The sequence below is a fragment of the Monodon monoceros genome, unplaced genomic scaffold, assembly GCF_005190385.1.
Source record: "Monodon monoceros isolate NGI ecotype Baffin Bay Population unplaced genomic scaffold, NGI_Narwhal_1 Super_Scaffold_22, whole genome shotgun sequence".
NCBI classification, from domain to species: domain Eukaryota; kingdom Metazoa; phylum Chordata; class Mammalia; order Artiodactyla; family Monodontidae; genus Monodon; species Monodon monoceros.
This window is the reverse complement of record NW_021703779.1, coordinates 109,741,914-109,761,064: the sequence shown is the minus strand read 5'-3', so window position 1 is coordinate 109,761,064 and position 19,151 is coordinate 109,741,914. Positions and strand designations below refer to the sequence as shown.

The 19,151-nt window shown below is 46.1% G+C and overlaps 1 protein-coding gene across 3 annotated transcripts; it reads left to right on the top strand.

Moving 5' to 3' along the window:
• The first annotated feature begins 1,370 nt into the window (after positions 1–1,370).
• IGSF1 (immunoglobulin superfamily member 1) lies at positions 1,371–14,585 on the top strand. 3 transcript variants are annotated; one of them, XM_029240589.1, is made up of 18 exons: positions 1,371–1,444; positions 1,977–2,302; positions 2,654–2,941; positions 4,852–5,136; positions 5,377–5,670; positions 6,141–6,419; positions 6,756–6,876; positions 8,768–8,838; positions 8,920–8,967; positions 9,349–9,639; positions 9,900–10,178; positions 10,791–11,078; positions 11,842–12,129; positions 12,321–12,608; positions 12,806–13,093; positions 13,213–13,491; positions 13,887–14,010; positions 14,166–14,585. In XM_029240589.1, exons 1-18 carry the CDS (start codon positions 1,371–1,373, stop codon positions 14,299–14,301), a joined length of 4,047 nt encoding a protein of 1,348 aa, XP_029096422.1. In that variant the 3' UTR covers positions 14,302–14,585. The 3 variants fall into 3 exon arrangements, with proteins under 3 accessions (XP_029096422.1, XP_029096424.1, XP_029096423.1); XM_029240591.1 differs by having other exon boundaries at positions 1,371–1,440; positions 2,018–2,302; positions 8,935–8,967; positions 14,166–14,521; XM_029240590.1 differs by having other exon boundaries at positions 8,935–8,967; positions 14,166–14,521.
• The last annotated feature ends 4,566 nt before the right edge of the window (positions 14,586–19,151 follow it).

The window sequence follows — 19,151 nt, the reverse complement described above, 5'->3', positions numbered from 1 at the left end:
TAAGAAAAGTTCAGAGAGGGTAATTTGAGCATCCTTCAAGGCAAAGTAAGAAATGCAAAGGGAAACTGTGCTTCCCTGGATCTCTGATGGTCCACCTGCTTCCTACATCCCAGGTGTTTGAATCTTCCTCTTTTTTCCTGCTCCTTCATCCCTCCTAGTGTTATCACTGGAGAAAATTAGGGACTTCAAGATCAGGATCAGTTTGGGGAAGCAAAATCACCGCTTTCTGTTCTGAGAGCTGCCTTTATCCCACTGTGTTGAAATAGAATTAAACAGCTGGGGTAGGCCAGAACCTCAGGCTCTGAGTAGAGAGTTGGTAGAAGGGAGTTAGCCTGAGTTTGTGTGATGGGCATATGCCTTTCCTTGGCAAAAGGATACTCTGGGTCCAGGGGGTGGGGTAGGAGAGGCAGAAGAGTGTAAGGGGTCTACTTATGGACGTGTAGGGCCTGTGGTCAATAGTGATTTTCAAGAAAATGAGAAGGCCTCGCTGAACTCACATATCTTTGCCATATTCCCTGAAATTCAAGCAATTCTTTTTTTTTCCTTAGGGGCAATGAACAAGAATGCTTATAAATTATGGGCAGCCAATAAATCATTTGCATCTTATATCAATTAGCTCAAGTAACTTGATTCCCCAACACCTACTCAAGATGGAGGCTTTGAGATTTGGGGGGGTAAGAAATAAAAGTAATATTAGATTTGAAGCATTCTGACATTCTGCATAAGGGCAGGCCTGGATGGGACGAGATGGTACAGGTGAGGTAGGGTGAGAAAGGGGTCAAGGGCTGCCTCTGAAAGTTTAAATACTGGTTTTAGAGCATAAGCATTAGAGTTAAACATGGATTTGCATTTTGGCTCTGATATTTAATATCTTTTGACTTTGGGCAAATTATATCCTGTCTAAGCCTCAGTTTCCCAGCCAGCAAAATGGTGATGGTAGAAACGCTTCCTTTGCTAGGTTGTTGAAGTACTCTGACAAAAATATATATGTATGAGTAAAGGATCTGAAAAGGTGACTCTCTACACCTCCCATCTCCCTCATACCATGTGGCTTCTGCTGGCCTGGATTAGGCCTCTGGGCCTCTGAGATCCCATGGAAAAACAGACATTTCAATAAATCTGACACGGTAGATACCAGCAAAGACCTTGGGTGGGAGAAGGGGGAAGTGAGGAAAAGGGACAAAGAGAAGAAGTAGCCAGTAACCCTGCCTGCCAGTGAGGGAGTGGAAGGAAGGGAGGGATGTCAGGTGCAACTTACTGATCCAAACTAAACTTTCCGAAGCAGGATCAGTCCCCTGAATAAAAACACTTCTGCTTTTAGATCTCACCACCTGGTGAGGGGCACAGCCCTTCAAGACTCCGGAGGCTCCATGACCCTGGACAGGCCAGGGGAAGGGGCCACCATGCTGCGGACATTCACTCTCTTACTCTTTTGCATTCGTGAGTACAAGGAAGTGGTGGCAGGGCAAGTGAACCTGTTATAGTTACCCCTATGGGGAGGGAATGGAGAATATTGAGGTTTGAGGGTGGGAGGGAACAATGAGGGGCTGTCCTTTACCATAATCTCTCTTTTCAGGGTTGAGTCTGGGTATGACACCAAGAGGTAAGTGAGTCCTGCTACCTCAAGTACCTTCCTTCCTGAAGGCCACAAGACATTGACCTGCTTCCATGGCCCTGGACATAACTGCCTTGAGATCCCAAAGGCAATTTCCAGATTGAGCTGGCTGGGAACCAGGACCTCTTACTTCATAACTTGGTTTCCCACAAAATAGTAAAGAACTTTGTCTCAGATGGAAAGGAAGCAAGACTTGCACTTCATTCCCCAACTCACTTGAATTCCTTAAACAAATACCTTGGGGTCCCTATCCCACCCCCCATAAAAGTATGCATCCTGTCCCCAAGGGAAGACAAAAGGAGGAATCTGGGTTGGGGCTAATTTTAAGGGACATTGGAGGGGCATGTTATGGGAGGGAGAGGGTTGGACTGCTGACGTCTTTGTTATCTTTGGGAATGACAGCAATGATGCAATCTCAACCAGAGCTGTGGATAGAGACCAACTACCCCCAGGCCCCTTGGGAGAACATCACACTTTGGTGCAAAAGCCCCTCTCGGATTTCAAGCAAGTTCCTGTTGCTGAAAGATAAGACACAGATGACCTGGATCCGCCCTTCCCACAAGACCTTCCAAGTTTCATTCCCCATTGGTGCCCTTACTCAGTCCAATGCAGGTCTTTACAGGTGCTGCTACTGGAAGGAGACGGGCTGGTCAGAGCCCAGTAAAGTTTTAGAGTTGGAGGCACCAGGTAAGAAGACAGAGATGAAAATCAAGAATAAACTCCAGCTCCTGGGACTCAACCTTGCCTTCCCAGAGCAGGGTTTAATTCATTCGTTTGCCTCAAATGCATGCATGTATAATGCATGCATTCCACAGTTAGTAAATAAGTGCCTAGTCTCTATAGATGCAGAGTGAGGACACAGACTCTGGAACAGATCTAGAGGGCAAGCTCTCAACATAGGGGATACCCTAGATGGGGAAACAAGGGGTGACAAATAAGGGTCATACAGGGAAGACTCATTTAAGTAGAGCGCTCTGCCGCTCCCTGAGCAGCACTCCCCTTGCTCTACCTGAATACCAGTTCATTCTCTCCTTCCAGGCCAGCTGCCCAAGCCCACCTTCTGGATCCAGGCCGAGACCTCCCCTCTTCCTGGATGTAATGTTAACATACTCTGCCATGGCTGGCTGCAGGATTTGGTATTCATGCTGTTCAAAGAGGGGTATGCAGAACCCGTGGATTACCAAGTCCCAACGGGGACGGTGGCCATATTCTCCATTGCCAACATGACACCTGAGAGTGAAGGGGTTTACATCTGCCGCACTCATATCCAGATGCTCCCTACCCTGTGGTCAGAGCCCAGCAACCCCCTGAAGCTGATTATGGCAGGTGGGTGTGGCTATGGCTGCTGGGGTCTGATGATCGTTGTCCCCGGGATCATGGTTGGATGAGCCAGCGTTTCTGACATTACTTTACTTGCCCAGTTCTCTGCAAGGCCCATGAGCTAAAGTCATTTGACATTTTACTGAGATGCAAATTAGAATCACACACGCTATGAGGCAAATGTTTGGGAGCCAATCACTTGGCTAGTGAGTGAGTCCAGCCAAATGTCCAGCAGCTTCAGCTCATCACAGCTTTGTTGTTCTCTATTTGTCGAAAATCATGCATTCATTCATTCATTAGGCTAATATTTATTGAGCACTTAATATGTGCCAGGCACTGCCACTGCAGTCTTGTAAACTGATTTTTTTAATTTAAAGTATTTTTATTCTATTTCTGATTTTTATTTTTAAGTGTGGAAAATAGAATGAGTTGCTAGTGCTGATGATAAAAATAAACAAAAAAATGACAAAGAAAGTGATAGTTCATATTTTAGAAATGACTTTATAAATTAATTTAGTCTTGTATATACAGATCCAGTAAGGCAGTACCAAGCATTAAACACAGTAGAAGCCTCCCCACAATGCCCAAACACTAGACACACACCCCACCCCCAACTCCCCCACCCCATGGCCCGGATGCTTCTAGACAGAATTGGCCACACTTGCTTTAGTTCCCTCATCAAGTTAAATAGGCTTGGGGAAAGCTGTGGTGCCACAGAAAGTACCTGGACTTAGAAGCAGTAATCCTAGTTTCTAGTTCCACCTCTGACACTGCCTCCCTGTGTGATACTGAGCAAGTTACTTCACCTCTGTGCTTCGGTTTCCCCCACTCTAAAATGGAATAACAGTATCTATCCAATCTACTGTGTGATGCCTCTCTGTGACTCAGTTTTCTCATTTGCAAAATTGGTATAATAATAATGCCTACCTCACAGGGTTGTTGTGAGGATTTGCCTAAATATAATATATGTACAGTGCCTGGCATATAAGTTCTCAATAAATGGTAGATATTAATTTTATTAGTATAGCTTTTTATTGAGGATCAAAGAACAAAAGCCTGTCTGTTTGAACTGCGTGTTATGGATGTTTGTTGTACGAATGCCTTTCCAGTGTAGATGCCACTAACACACACTTCTGCAGTTACCTGTTTGCTGGTGTCCCCCACTAGGCCATGAGCTTTTGGCTAACAGGGAGTGTGTCTATCTTCTTTACTTGTATATTCCTAGACCTACACGATGCCTGACACATCCTAAATGCTTAATGAGCATATGATAGAGCTGATCCTTCCAAGAATGGGTGGGTGGGCCTACCTGGGATTGGGATGGGTAAGAAGGAGTGGTTTGGGAGTGAGGTTTGCCCTCTATTTTGTAGTTTAATCTCTTTGGAGGAACAATACATGGAAATGAGGGTGTGACCCCATTAACAGAGGTTTCTTTGGGTTGCAGACTTACTGGCCAATCCCTCCTTATTGGCCTCTTTCAATCCCCCGTGGGAAGTGTCCTCTGTGAACTTAATGAGTTCAAAAGCCATCCTTAATACTGCAGTAGCATTCATGCTTTATGAAGATGGAATAAAAGTCATTTTCAGAAGTTTGGTTTCTTGGGTGGTTTGAAGAACTACATTTGGCATTTCAGGGACCTAAAGATACAGGGAATTACAAATGTAGATATTCCACTGAGACACACCCTACACATAGTTAGAGCTCAGTGGAGCTGATAGAGTCTGGTGAGAGGGAAGGGGCATAAGTGAACTTACCCTTGATTGCCTCCTAGAAGAGGCAGAGATTCAAGGAAGGAAGAGGGAGCAGAGGGTAAACTTCAGCTATCACTTTCTATCTAAGGAAACTAGGAAAATTAAACCAGAATATAATAAGGAAGAATCATCCTACATCTAACTCAGGGTCTCTTCCCTTTCTAGGACTCTATCCCAAACCAACTCTGACAGCCTATCCTGGGCCCATCATGGCACCGGGAGAAAGCCTGAATCTCAGGTGCCAAGGGCCAATCTATGGAATGACCTTTGCTTTAATAAGGCTTGAAGACTTGGAGAAGTCCTTTTACCACAAGAGACCATTAAAAAATGAGGCATATTTCTTCTTCGGGGCTTTGAAAATCCACAATGCTGGACATTACCTCTGTTTTTACTATGATGGGTCATACAGGGGTTCACTCCTTAGTGATATCCTGAAAATCTGGGTAACCGGTAAGAGAAGGGGATGCAATGGGACCTATCGTAGGGGCTAAGGGTGTACAACTTGCTCAGGGCCTGCTGGAGAACCTAATCATGCAGCCAGGGATAACGGTGGGGGAAGGAGCAGAATTTGTATAAGTGGACTTAGGATGGGATTTGCCAAGGGTGGACTGGAGGAAGAGAAAAAGAACCCTAATTAGTGGGAGGGGTAAGTCAGACAGTTAGCCTTTTATATTTTGGGTCTTGTCCTAGACACTTTCCCCAAGACCTGTCTACTTGCTCAGCCCAGTCCTGTGGTCCAAATGGGTCAGAATGTGAGCCTGTGGTGTCGAGGGCCAGTGGATGGAGTGGAACTTACACTCTATAAGAAAGGAGAAGACAAAACACTTCAGCTCTTGGATACCACCAGCATCAGTGATGATGAGTCATTCCTCCTCAACAATGTGACCTATAGTGATGCTGGCATCTATAGCTGCCACTATCTCCTCTCCTGGAAGACCTCCATCAGGATGTCATCACACAACACCATGGAGCTTGTGGTTGTAGGCAAGTGCTAACAACTGTTGTTTGTTTTAATCATCATTACAGTGTTATAAGAAGGAGCTGGTGGCCCTGTACCCTCTTGGATTTATAGGCCAAAGAAAAACACACTAGGAGGGTGGTGTAGAATTTTCTCCAAAAACTTTAGGTACCTTCTCTCCCAGGGTTGATACTCAAGCCCTGTCTCTCAGCATGGACAAGCTCCATTGTGAGCCCCTAGAAAAGTTATTTTCCTTAAGACCAGGGGAAACTTACAGGTATGGGTCTTTCTGATTGAAGCTAGGAACTTAGGAGTCTTTAGAGAATCAAGGAATGGGCCAAGGAGTTCTGATGCACAATCAAATTTTGAAGCCAGTGATCTAGTGGAAGTGAAAAAAAAGAGAAGACCAAATAAGGACCTGAGAAACATTTGTTGAGGGAGGAGGCACTGAGTTCAAAGTCATTTGTTCTAACTCTGGTCTCTGGATTGGTTGCAGATAAGCCCCCCAAACCCTCCCTGTCAGCCTGGCCCAGCACCGTGTTCAAGCTAGGAAAGGCCATCACCCTTCAGTGCCGAGTACCTCAACCAGTACTTGAATTTTGTCTGGAATGGGAAGAAAGAGCAACATCCCCAAAATTCTCAGTGGATGGAGACTTCATCATCAGTAATGTTGAAGGGAAAGGCACGGGGACCTACAGTTGCAGCTATCGCATAGAGGCACATCCTAACATCTGGTCATATCGCAGTGAGCCTCTGAAACTGATGGGGCCAGCAGGTGAGAGGAACACTCTTCACAGGGATGCCCCCTCCGCAGCTTTGGCCATCATACCCCTGGGATCCCAGAACAATGCCCAGAAGGATGTGGAAAGGGTAGTTGGGGGCTTGTAAGTCAGGGCCCTTGGGTTTGGGCATCTTTCCTCTGGAGTGGTCTCACAGTCACTCAAAGACAGTGAGCAGGATACTTTCAAGGGTCCTATTCTTCATGAAAATAAGGCCACTTTTGTCTCAACTTCCCTTCACCTGCAGTAACCAGATCCCCCTCCCCCCATGAATGTATTCAACAGTCCCTGTCCCCATCAAGGTCCCTGCTTTTGGTCTTCTCTGGCCACAGGCTTTCTCACCTGGAATTACGTTCTGAATGAGGCTATCAGGTTGTCCCTAATCGTGCAGCTTTTTGCCTTGCTGTTGGTAGAGCTGTGGATAAGGTGGAAGTGTCGGAGACTCAGAATCAGGTAACTGTCTTGTCCCAACCCCCTGTTCCTCAATCTAGCTGAGTTCAGGCTCCCCAGAGACTCAGGAATGGGTCATACTCCAGTTGAGACAAGCCACAGGGGGGACCCTTTGTATCCTCTACCTTCTGGGCTTAAGATATAAGACTTTCTCATTCCAGCAGTTTCCCTTTCACCTCACAGAGGGGTCAGCACCCAAGCCATAGGGTGGAGAAATGCATATTTCTCAGAGCCTGGAGAAGTAATCAGAACCTTGTTCACTGATTCCCCCAGGAGGGTGCCCAAATCTCCCTCCCAAGCCACCCTGCCTCTCAGAGATGACTGATGTCTTACGCATTAACTTCAACTGAACTTTGTTTGTAAGAAGCCATGCTGTCCTGTCTCCCAGGATGTTATCTAACTCCCATCCCAACTTTCATCCTTACCCCTAGCTCTCAAGGGCTAGCAAGACTTGTAGTCCATCCTAGCTGCTATGGAAACCAGTCTCTCTGCCACTCTGGCCCCCAACCACTGTGCAGAGCGTTCTGAGAATATAGCCTTAGCCTGGGTGGGCATCTGATGAGGGAATGGATTGGGCCAGGGAATCAGACTGCTTCCTCTGACCCATAAAATGTCAAGCCAAACAGGTTCTCCTGCCATTTACTTTTATCCTTTTGTGTCCCCTGGGTCATCTCCTTCTCTCCCTGATCCTTATGGCCTTGTGCTCTGGCTATTCTGCCTGAAAATGAGAAGAGAAATGACAGCTCCTAGCTTGGTGGGGCCTCTGTTCCCAAATGCCTTGCTTACTTTCCCCCACCTTGTGATCCTGGCTGTACCCCTCCCCCACCATGATCACAGGACTTCGTGTGCCTGGGAGTATTCAATATACAATGGATGATGACTATGACTGTGTGTGTCTGTGTGTCCCACTGGGATCTGAGGGACAGAGTGCTTGGGTAATGAGAAGGGAGCCACCTAAACTTTCTGCAAAACCACTACCCTTCGAGCTTTCAAAAAGTTTCAATGGGGGTCAAGTCCTACTTCTCCACAGAACCTATCCTGAGTTCCACATACACTGGGGTAACCTTCAAGCCAGGGGTTAGAAAAAATGTAGCTTCAAGTGCCCCACCCCAGCCCAGGTCCACTGCATCAAAGAATGAATTCAGAAACCAGACTTCAGAGAATGCAGCTTGAAAAGCATGTTTTCCTGACCAGGAAGGAGGGTCAGTGTTTTCTAAGTAAAAATTGTCAAATGAATTTTGGCTTAGTATAATCTAATTCTACAGGACCCATAACCTAAAAATGCTGCACATTTCTAGTCATAATCTGGGTGGGGGTAGAGAGATCCCACTCTCTGACAAGCTTAGCTCAGCACTGACAATCCTCTGGTAATTCACTGTTGCTGCCTAGGCAACCCTTCCATAACAAAGGCAGGTGAGGCAGGTCGGTCAGAGGACCAATACTGCCATAATAAAAACTGCTTCCAAACTTAAACTTGATGACTGAGAAACCCCCAAGATTTCTCCCTCCACCCCCACACCCACCACCCAGAGCTGCCGATTACACTGAGCTCCAGGGGTTCTGAGAGCTGGAGTTACAAAGGCATTTTCACATCTGACATCTCAATTCCAGCAACAGCCTAATCAGGGGCCTTGGGGACCTGACATTTGATATTGTCTGGGGATGGGGGAGGGGGCGGGGGGCACGTGGGTCATGAAAGAGCAAGAGGTTTGTAGGTGGTGAGGCCCTCAAAAAGAAAAGTCATCCATGTCAGAAAAGATTATATCCCATTATCCTGGCCATATCCAATCCCTATTGGGTGGTGAGTAAGCCAATGACATAAATTGCCGCCCCCTTCTCTCCGCCCTCCCCTTAATCCCAGCAACTCCTCTCATCTCTTTTCTGGTCTTGCTAGAGAAGCCTGGTTGCTGGGAACAGCTCAAGGGGTCACCATGCTCTTCATACTCACAGCTCTTCTCTGCTGTGGTGAGTAGAAGGGGGTGGGGAAGGGGCCTGGGCAGAAGGCCGGGGTGAAGCCCCGTGGGGGAGGGGACAAAGCCCTGGCAGCAATTTCTTTTGCAGGACTGTGCAATGGGGTATTGACAGAAGAGACTGGTGAGTTTTTCCTGCTCCAGACTGGGACATTCCTCCCTGGAGATCCGAAATAACTACAGAGTGTCAGTGTCAGTGGCCAGGGAGTGACTGGTTGGGAGGGAAGGACAGCCAGGAAGGGGCACTTGCTAAAGCTGCTGGCAAAACTCAGCCTCCAACTCTGCTTTTCTGCCTGCAAAATTTCCCCCAAGCTTCTGCATTTTTCTGAACCTCAGCTGAGACATCAGCTTCCCCTTTCCCCAGCACCTGCGGAGAGAAGGAAAGAGTTTGGATTGAGGTTGAAAGGGGAGGTGGGCAATGTGATCTGGGGAGGGTGTTCAAGGGCAAGGAAAAGGGGAGGGTGAGGGTGAGGGAGGATGGCTTCACTAACTCTGCTGTTTCTAGAAATAATTATGCCAACCCCAAAGCCTGAGCTGTGGGCAGAGACCAACTTCCCTCTGGCCCCGTGGAAGAACTTAACCCTCTGGTGCAGAAGCCCTTCTGGCTCAACTAAGGAATTTGTATTGCTGAAGGACGGGACCGGGTGGATTGCAACTCGCCCGGCCTCAGAGCAGGTCCGGGCTGCCTTCCCCCTTGGAGCCCTGACCCAGAGCCACACCGGGAGTTACCACTGCCATTCGTGGGAGGAGATGGCTGTGTCAGAGCCCAGTGAGGCACTTGAGCTGGTGGGGACAGGTAAGAAAAGGCAGAGGGTCCTCCTGGAGCGATCCCCAGTGCCCCTGGGACTCCAGCACTGTTCCTAGGGATGGGGAATGCTCAGAGACCCAGAGCCCAAGGGGCTTCTGCTGCCTGTAGGAGAGGAGGGGCACTGAAATGGGGGGAGGGGTGGGGAACAGAGTTATGAGAAGACTGACAGGAAGAGGCAAAGGCCAGTCCAGGATGGATTTCTATTTTGCTGACAAAGTGACTCCGAGTGTCCCTGTTTTGTTTTCCAGACATCCTCCCCAAACCTGTCATTTCTGCTTCCCCCCCAGTTCGGGGCCAGGAACTGCAAATCCGGTGCAAAGGATGGCTGGCAGGCATGGGGTTTGCTCTGTATAAGGAGGGAGTGCAGGAACCTGTCCAGCAACTTGGTGCCCTTGGGAGAGAAACCTTCTTTACAATCCAAAGAATGGAGGATAAAGATGAAGGCAATTATAGCTGCCGCACTCACACTGAAAAGCGCCCCTTCAAGTGGTCTGAGCCCAGTGAGCCCCTGGAGCTTGTCATAAAAGGTAGAGCTGAAAGGGGTGTGTGAGAGAGGAGTGGGGAAGCAAAGCTCTGGGTCAGACACTCCTCTCCTCACAGCAAACTTTGCTGCTGGTCCTAGGAGCCTGTGTCCAATCTTAGAGCCAGGCAGGCGTGGCGCTGGGAGTGCCAGGGCCTCTGGCTGCACGATATTAATAGCCATAATCGTTATTAATAGCTGGGGTTTGTAGAGGGTGATTTAATTTTTCTAATTATTTTCATATCAATTATCTCATTTAGCTATAGAGCAAATATTCAAAGGAGGTGGATCAGGTACCATTTCCCCTTCTTGTCCAAATGGGCAAACTGAGGCTCAGGGAATCAGCAGAGCCCCAGTGACAACTCACCCTTTTAGCTAGCTTCCATTGCTTGTTCTGCTGACAGGGAGGATTTGGCTGGAGGAGGTGAGGGGTGGGGTGAGGGGTCCCTGTGAAAAGTTCATCTGCAAAGTGGTTTTGCCTTGACTTTTAAATGCACCTTCTTCTGAATGAAATACTATAGGAAACAAAGCAGCTTTCTGGAACCAATATTTGCTATATTAGCAATCTTTCTTTTCTCTTAATTTGGTTTTGTATTGTGTTTGGTTTTTTGCCTTCTAGAAATGTACCCCAAGCCCTTATTCAAGACATGGGCCAGTCCTGTGGTCACTCCTGGTGCCCGAGTGACTTTCAATTGCTCCACCCCCCACCAGCAAATGAGCTTTATTCTTTACAAAGATGGAAGTGAAATAGCGTCCAGTGACAGGTCTTGGGCGAGTCCGGGAGCCAGTGCAGCCCACTTTCTGATCATTTCGGTGGGCATTGGTGATGGAGGGAATTACAGCTGCCGCTATTATGACTTTGCTATCTGGTCTGAGCCCAGTGACCCTGTGGAGCTCGTGGTGACAGGTCAGGAGTGGGGAAATGCAGGTGGAGGTGGTACTGACTCTGGGACAGTGGGCGGGAGGGCTGTCAGTGGGAGAGGAAGAACTGCTCCTTCTAAAAGTCACCAAGAATGTGCTTAGGACCGTGCCTAGCACATGGTAAACAGTCCATGTAAGGCAGCTGCTTATATGATCACTAATACAGGAAGGTGAGAAAGAGGAGAAGAGGGAGGAAAATAATTCACGTCTGGGGAAAGAAATGAGGCAGATGGGGGTGTTTCACATGTTGCCCTATTTCTGAAATCTTTTTGTGGCTTGGCCTTGAGCTTTAGGCCCAATGTCCACTTCTTTAGCTGGGCTGTCAGAGATTGGTGGGCTGGATGGCCCTCAGAGAGATGGCGAAGACCTTGAAATGTCTACTGCATATTATGCAGCCATTACAAATGATAGTTTTCAAAGGCTGTTTAACATCATAGGAAAATATTTACAATATAAAGTGAAAAATATTAAACTACACAATTGTGCATATAGTAGGCCCAATTATGCAAATAGCTAGAGCTACAATGACATGGCCATGTACAAAAAAATAAATGGGAAATAAATACATAAAAATGTAGCACGAATGGTTATCTTTGAGCGGTAGAATTGTATTTTCTTCATAGGTTTTTTTCTGTATTTTCTAGTTTTCTACAATAAGCATATATTGTTTCTTCTAATAACACTAAAAAAAACAACGTTCAGAATGTCAGGGGCAGGATTCTCTCATGTTGTGATCTCTTTAATTTCAGAATTCTACCCCAAACCCACTCTCCTGGCACAGCCAGGTCCTGTGGTGCTTCCTGGGAAGAATGTGACCCTGCGCTGCCAAGGGACTTTCCAGGGCATGAGGTTCGCCCTCTTGCAGGAGGGAACCCAGGTTCCCTTACAGTTTCAGAGTGCCTCAGGGAATGTGGCTGACTTTCCCCTCCACACTGTTGGAGCAGACGACTCTGGGAACTATAGCTGTGTCTACTATGAGACCACTATGTCAAACAGGGGATCATATCTCAGCAAGCCTCTTATGATCTGGGTGACTGGTAAGGACAGACAAGACATGGGACTGGGACAGAGACAACTGGAATAAGGGTTAGAGAGGGTGACTCCTCTTGGAAGGGTAGGCTAGGCCATGGAGGGGAACGGTTGTGTCTGGAAGGAGAAAAATAAAGGATTAATTCAGCGAGTGATAAGTTTGCATACTAACCACTTTCCATCTTTGGTCTCTTCCTAGACACATTCCCCAAGCCATGGTTGTTTGCTGAGCCCAGTTCTGTAGTTCCCATGGGGCAGAATGTTACTCTCTGGTGCCAAGGGCCAGTCCACGGAGTAGGGTACATTCTGCACAAAGAAACAGAAGCCACTTCAGTGCAGCTCTGGGGATCCATCAGTAATGATGGGGCATTCCCCATCACCAATATATCTGGTGCTAACATAGGTCGTTACAGCTGCTGCTACCATCCTGACTGGACCAGCCCTATCAAGATACAGCCTAGCAACACCCTGGAACTCATAGTCACAGGTAAGGGGAAGATGCTCTGGAGTGAGCAGGGGAGTATAGAAAAGAGTGAGTAAGCTGTCAGATGGTTCATGGGAAACGGTAAACGGTTTTCCAAGAGCTCAAGGAGAGGCAAGCAGTAGTCTCTCCTCTTTATTGAGACTCCAGTGATGCCCTGGAAAGTGGCCACCTCTCTATGACCAAGAGTCAATTTCTTCTAGGTTTGCTCCCCAAACCCAGCCTATTAGCCCAGCCTGGTCCCATGGTGGCCCCTGGAGAAAACATGACTCTTCAATGTCAAGGGGAACTGCCAGACTCAACATTTGTCCTGTTGAAGAAGGGTACTCAAGAGCCCTTAAGGCAACAGAGGCCAAGAGGGTACAGGGCTGACTTCCGGATGCCAGCAGTGAGCAATGAAGATTCTGGGATGTATAGCTGTGTTTATTATTTGGATTCTGCTCCCTTTGCAGCTTCTAATCTCAGTGACTCCCTGGAGATCTGGGTGACTGGTAAGGTCTTGGAGATTTCAGTAAGAGTCTAGATTTTGTAGTTTCTTAGTAGTGAGGCCTAAGGGGGTAAAGGGCTGGGTTCAAGGCCATTTCTAACTCTGTGTCCTGGTTGGTTGCAGATAAGCCCCCTAAACCCTCCCTGTCAGCCTGGCCCAGCACTGTGTTCAAGCTAGGAAAGGATATCACCCTTCAGTGCAGAGGACCCCTGCCAGGTGTGGAGTTTGTCCTGGAACATGATGGAGAAGAAGCACCTCAGCAGTTTTCAGAGGATGGAGACTTTGTCATCAACAACGTAGAAGGAAAGGGCATTGGAAACTATAGCTGCAGCTACCGTCTGCAGGCCTACCCTGATATCTGGTCAGAGCCTAGTGATCCCCTGGAGCTGGTGGGGGCAGCAGGTGAGATGATAATCCCTCCATGGTTCTGGCATGACATACGTGGGATCCCAGAGATAGTCTCCATGGAGACAGGCCAAACATGGAGGGGGAGGGGTTTGGAGTCAGAGACCTCAAGTGTGGTCATTTTTCTTTCTCCTAGGGATGGTAAGGAGGTGGAACCTCAGATTCACTCAAAGATAGTGAGAAGGATACTTTCAAGGCCTCTTCCACCCCCCAAAAGGAGGGCTGCTTCTGCCTCAGCATAAGCACTGCCTCTGACCACCCCATCTGCAGTCTCAACACATGGTTCCTGAGTGAACCCCGGAGGAGGCCAGATGAGGGGGCAACAAGAGATCCAGGGGAGCATACATGCACTGATCTCTATGGCCTTGGTTTCTGCTCTTTTATCACCACAGGGCCTGCTGCTCAGGAGTGCACTGTGGGGAACATTGTCCGAAGTACCCTGATCGTGGTGGTGGTTGTAGCTTTAGGGGTGGTGCTAGCCATAGAGTGGAAGAAGTGGCCTCGACTCCGAACCAGGTAATTGCCTTATGTCAGCCTCCTTCTGTGAACCCAGGGGCTTCTGTTAAAACAATGGTACATATGCTCCTCTAGAATCTGAGTCCCACAATGCAACCTGTTTTCAGGTTGATGGCTCTGGATCCTCCCTTAGTCATGTCTTTTTCTCTACACAGAGGCTCAGAGACAGATGGAAGAGACCAGACCATAGCCTTGGAAGAGTGTAACCAAGAAGGAGACCTGGGCACCAATACCAACTCTCCCTCATCGATCTCTCAGGGAACCTCAGTGGAACTGCCAGTCCCAATGTAATAATCACCTCCTTGGCAAGAGCTTTCCTCTCCTCTTTTTTTATCCTCAGAGACCTGCAAATCTGGCTGGTTTCCCTGGGAGTCCACCCCATCTACTGTTCCTTGGCCACTAATCACCTGAGATAGGTCAAGGGGATTTTAGGAGTTGAGAGCCCTACCAGGGTGAGATGTTTCCTGAAGAGAGAGTCCCTGCCCTCGTAACTCCTCACTGTACTGATTTACTGGTGCATGAAATTCTATTAAAAATGTATTCTTCTGAATAAAGAGAGTATTCACTATTTAACTGCAAAAACTATGGCAGTGGTTTTCCATTGGTTTGTTGTCCACTTAACACTTAGCAAAAATGGTGTATTGGAGCTGATCTCCATGGCAGAATAAGAGAGCACAGCGCTGCTAGTACAGAGAAAGGAGCTCAAGGATGGGGTCGGGGAGGAAGGAAGGCTCCAAAATGTCCATTTTGGTTTGGGACATGGTAACTGAACAGAATGTCCCATCATCCTTCCATTTCATTTTTGAATGAATGGAAGAATGAATGAATGGCAATATTCTCTCCAAGTTGAGCCTGAGGAGGGCAAACACTGAAGTTACATACTTTGTACTGTGTTACTTCTAGGTCTGTAGTACACCTGCTTTCCAGTGTTAGGATTAGTCCACTACAGAACTTTGAAATTGGCAAAGTGTGCTTTGTGGCCCTTACCTAACAACCACAGGTGTACATTAATTCACTCTTAAGTGTGAAAGGTTGATAAAAGCTGAATATTTTGCCCCTCCCTAAAGAAAACCCTGTTTTCTCTGGTGGTGGGATCTCAAAGAGTGAGTAAGCAAGTGAGGTGATTGGTTTAGAGCAGGGGACCTCCCAGTGTCCTGTCCCAGTGTTCTTTCCCAGTATTCCAAACGGAGGCTGGCTCGCATTCCGAGCCCCTGATCTCTTTCCTTGGATCAGCATGCAACTTGCCGCACGGGTGAGAATCCAGTACACATTAGGAGGGTTGTATTGGGGAAGGGGGCTTACCTAATTCCTTAAACCTGTTCAAGACCTCAGAAGAACTGACCTATGGGTCCTAGAGGAGGTCACAACCCCTTCACATCTGACCCTAAAGTTCCTTACCTCTCAACACTGTTTAATTCTAAGCTATCACTGTTCAATAGAGCAATGTACAAGGGTGCTGCACACAGTGAGTTATTTATCCTTGGTTATGATAAAATTTAGAAAACAACTCCCATATTCTTATATCAGGAAGCTTATTTACCCAGCAACTTAATGAAAAAAAAATGCATCACATTTCCCTTAATCCTTACAGAATGAAACACTCTTGAGTACTATAGACTAATTTGTATTAAGCTCTTTGGAATGTAGAAGTACAAAGTCTCACTCTGATTTCCATTTGATGAGATTCTATTAGTCGCATATACTAATTTCTTATAGTGTTTCTAAAAATTCATTTCAAAAATGCTTTTACATTTGAATTTAGGAAAACCTAATTGTTGCTTTCTGCCAAACACCACTAGCTGCCTTCAAACTCTCCATCCCTAACCCTCAATCAAGCTGTACATTTTGAACACTGGAGGGAGGCCTGTTTTTGGTCGTTGGTTTTAGGATAGAAGTCCTTTGATCAGGTCTGATTTTGTTTTCCAATCATTGGATATTCCAGCGTGTATTGTCAAGCCTAGTGGTAGGGCTGTGCAAGTTAGCAAGTGATCACTTGATTGCTTTAGCTATTCAGGGAAAGAGAGATGGGAAGAAAAGAGCAGAGGGCCAAGGACTGAAATTTACAGAAACCTCTGCGTTAGAAAAGCAGGATGAAGATGAAGCAAAAATGACAGAAAAAGACTTGTGAAATCCAGACATTGAACCTGGGGTCTCCAGTGTCAAAGAGTCAAACAGAGATACTCGTGCAATAAGAGAAAAATTCTGATAAATCTTTAAATGAGAAACAAGTAGTGAGAAATATTGTGACACTGGACTGTTAGTTGGTTTTCTAAAAGCATTCACATATACTATTCTTACACTTAGAGAACCAAGTTCTACATGATTTAGAAGAGAAAAAAATAGTTGTCAATTAACTGTGAAATACTTAAAGAGTGGCTTTGGGATTTAACTTTCCTACTCACTGTCAGAGCTATTTCAATGAATTAAATATCTATTTATAATGCAAACGTAGCTTGTTGCTGACAATGCTCCACATGGTATGTTTTTTTTAACCTGGTTGCCATGGGAATCAGTCCCTTTACCCCTGGATGGCCTCTAATCAGCTCAGCATCAAGTAATTTCTGGGAAATGGAATCTCAATTAGGGTGGAATGGACCTTTGAGAGGAGAATTTGTCTCTGGGACTCCAGAAACAAAGGCCAAAAATCCTCTCCTCAGTTCTAAAAAACAAATGTAAATTACCCTCTATCCATGGGTCACATCTCTGTCCTCAGCATCTTAGAGCTACAAAGATTGTCAAGGTGGTGTGATCCAGTCCCCAACCCAGTACAGAATCTCCTTTATAGCAAAGCTGACAGGTAGTACACAGCCTCTTTCTGTACACCTCCAGCGATGGGGAGCTCACCACTCCATGACACAACCTGAGAATTTCAGATTGCTTGACTGATCTCACATCTGTCTGTGTATATTCCCTTCATACTCACTGGCTCTAGTTCTGACCCAAGTTGCAACCTAGATGAAATCTACTTCTTACACATAATAGTCTTACAACATTTGGAAGACATGAGTTGTCTTCCTTGAGTCCAGAATATCTCACTCAGTGTTGCTTCCAGGGTTTGGCCAACACTCGTTTGCAAATGTATCTCTACGTAGTTAACTCTCAATTATCCAGGTTTTGGAGAGGGAAGAGTTCATGCCTACCCGACTCCTGCCAGATTCAACCAAAACAGCTTTTTTATATAGTTTATATACCCGTTAATTATATAGAATATTAAACAATGAAGAAAGATGTGATGAAAAATAAAGCAGAGAAAGGAGATACAGAAGTGTGTGTTTTGTGGGGAGATTGTTGCAATTTAAAAAGGGTGACTAAGAATACCTCACTGAGAATGTAACATTTGACTTATGATTAAAGGATATGAAGGAGTAAGCCATGCAGTTATCTAGGCAAAGTGGGTTCTGGTCAGAGGGAACAGGGAGTACAAGAGCCCTGAGACAAGAGAATGCCTGGCTGGTTCAAGAAACTGTGACTAGACTACAGTGGCTGGAGCAGTGTAAGCAAGGGGGAAAGTAGGAGACAAGGTCAAAGAAGTAATGGGAGCCAGGGCAAGCAAGACCTTTGCAGATCTTTGTAAGGACTTTGACTTACACTTTGAATGAACTAGGAAGCCACTGGAGTGACATGATTAGACTTAACATTTAAATAGAACCATCCTGTCTTCTGTGTAGAGAATCGGCTGAGGGGCCAGGGTGGAAACAGAGATATCTACAAGGAGGCTACTACAATAATGAGGCAAGAGATGGTAGGTTAGGTCAGCACAGTAGCAGACAGGTGATGAGAAATGGTTGGATTATTGATATAATCTGAGGAAAGAGCCAACAGGATTTGCTGACAGATTGCATGTGGGGTGTGTTGTATAAACATTCTCATTAGAAGAAAAAACTGTTTCAAATATTGCCTTAGTGCTTCCTTCCCTGGGTTATTTTAATCTCATCCTCAAGAAAGGGTTTTCCATTGCCTCCCAATCCAGGTCACCACTTCTGGGCAGTTTGTCAGTGAGTCTGCCATTGTCCATCCAGAAATGTAAGCAAAATGAAGTCCTACATGTCTAAAGTGATCTGACCAGCACAGGGTACAGAGGACAGTAAAATGATCATTTTCTGGGATTTCAACTCACCATTTCTTTTAATGCCATCTAAAATTACATTAGTCCTTGGGCAGCGAGATCACACTGTTGGCTCATAGGAAACTGTGGTCAACCAAAACCCACAGCTCTTTCTCACACAAGATCTTGCCAGTTCAATCCTTTCTTTTCCTTCACTTATACAAGTGATGTGTTATTTTGCAATTGAGTTTTAAACTCAGATTTAAGATTTTACATTTATCCCCGTTAGGTTTCATCATATAAGCCCCAGCTTACAGAAGTCATGTATTACCACTTAGTGAGCCCACTCATATATACCACACATATAGGTACTAACTCATTTACTCCTAACAACAATCCTGTATGGCCCCGTGCTATTATCATCCTCACTTTACACATGAGGAAACAGAGGCTCAGAGAAGTTAGGGAACATGCCCAAGGCCATCCAGCTCATAGCCAAGGTCAGAGCTGTAATTAGAATCCAATTTTGCCTGACTCCAAAGCCAGATTTCCCCATACTAAACTTTGGTTAGCACAGTATCTGGAACATAGTAGGTATACAATAAATATTTACTAAATTGTCTACCTTCGCACCCTACTTTTTTCTTTTTTGTTGAACAGACACTCATATTCACTTAGTATTTGTTAGGCTGTGTTAAAAAGCTTTACATTTATTAAGCATCTTAATCTTTCCAGTACATATATGAGGTAGGTACTATCATTATTCACATTTCTTACAAAGAAAGAAACAGAGCCACAGAAATTAAGCAAATTGCCTAGGTGACACAGCCAGCAAGTGTCAGAGACAGGATTTGGACCCAGGCAGTCTGGCTCCAGAGTTTGTGTTTATAACCACTAAGCTATGCTGTCTCAGGCTATTCTGAGATCCTGACCTTGCACTCTCAAGGGAAGGAGGTGCCTAGGACTAACTCACTGTCCACTTTCCAGTGTTAAACCTGTGGCCCTCCTGTTGAAATCTACTTCAGCTTCCCCCTTCTTTTCCATTTCCTTTCCTTACCAATGGAATCTGGACTCTAGGCTTATTAAGAATGAAGAC

Excerpts from the sequence above, each read along its gene's own strand:
- IGSF1 (XM_029240589.1), top strand. The coding sequence starts at position 1,371 with ATGACCCTGGACAGGCCAGGGGAAGGGGCCACCATGCTGCGGACATTC. Across the intron at positions 2,942-4,851 it reads CCTGAAGCTGATTATGGCAG|GACTCTATCCCAAACCAACT; the intron begins GTGGGTGTGGCT and ends TTCCCTTTCTAG. Across the intron at positions 12,609-12,805 it reads CCTGGAACTCATAGTCACAG|GTTTGCTCCCCAAACCCAGC; the intron begins GTAAGGGGAAGA and ends AATTTCTTCTAG.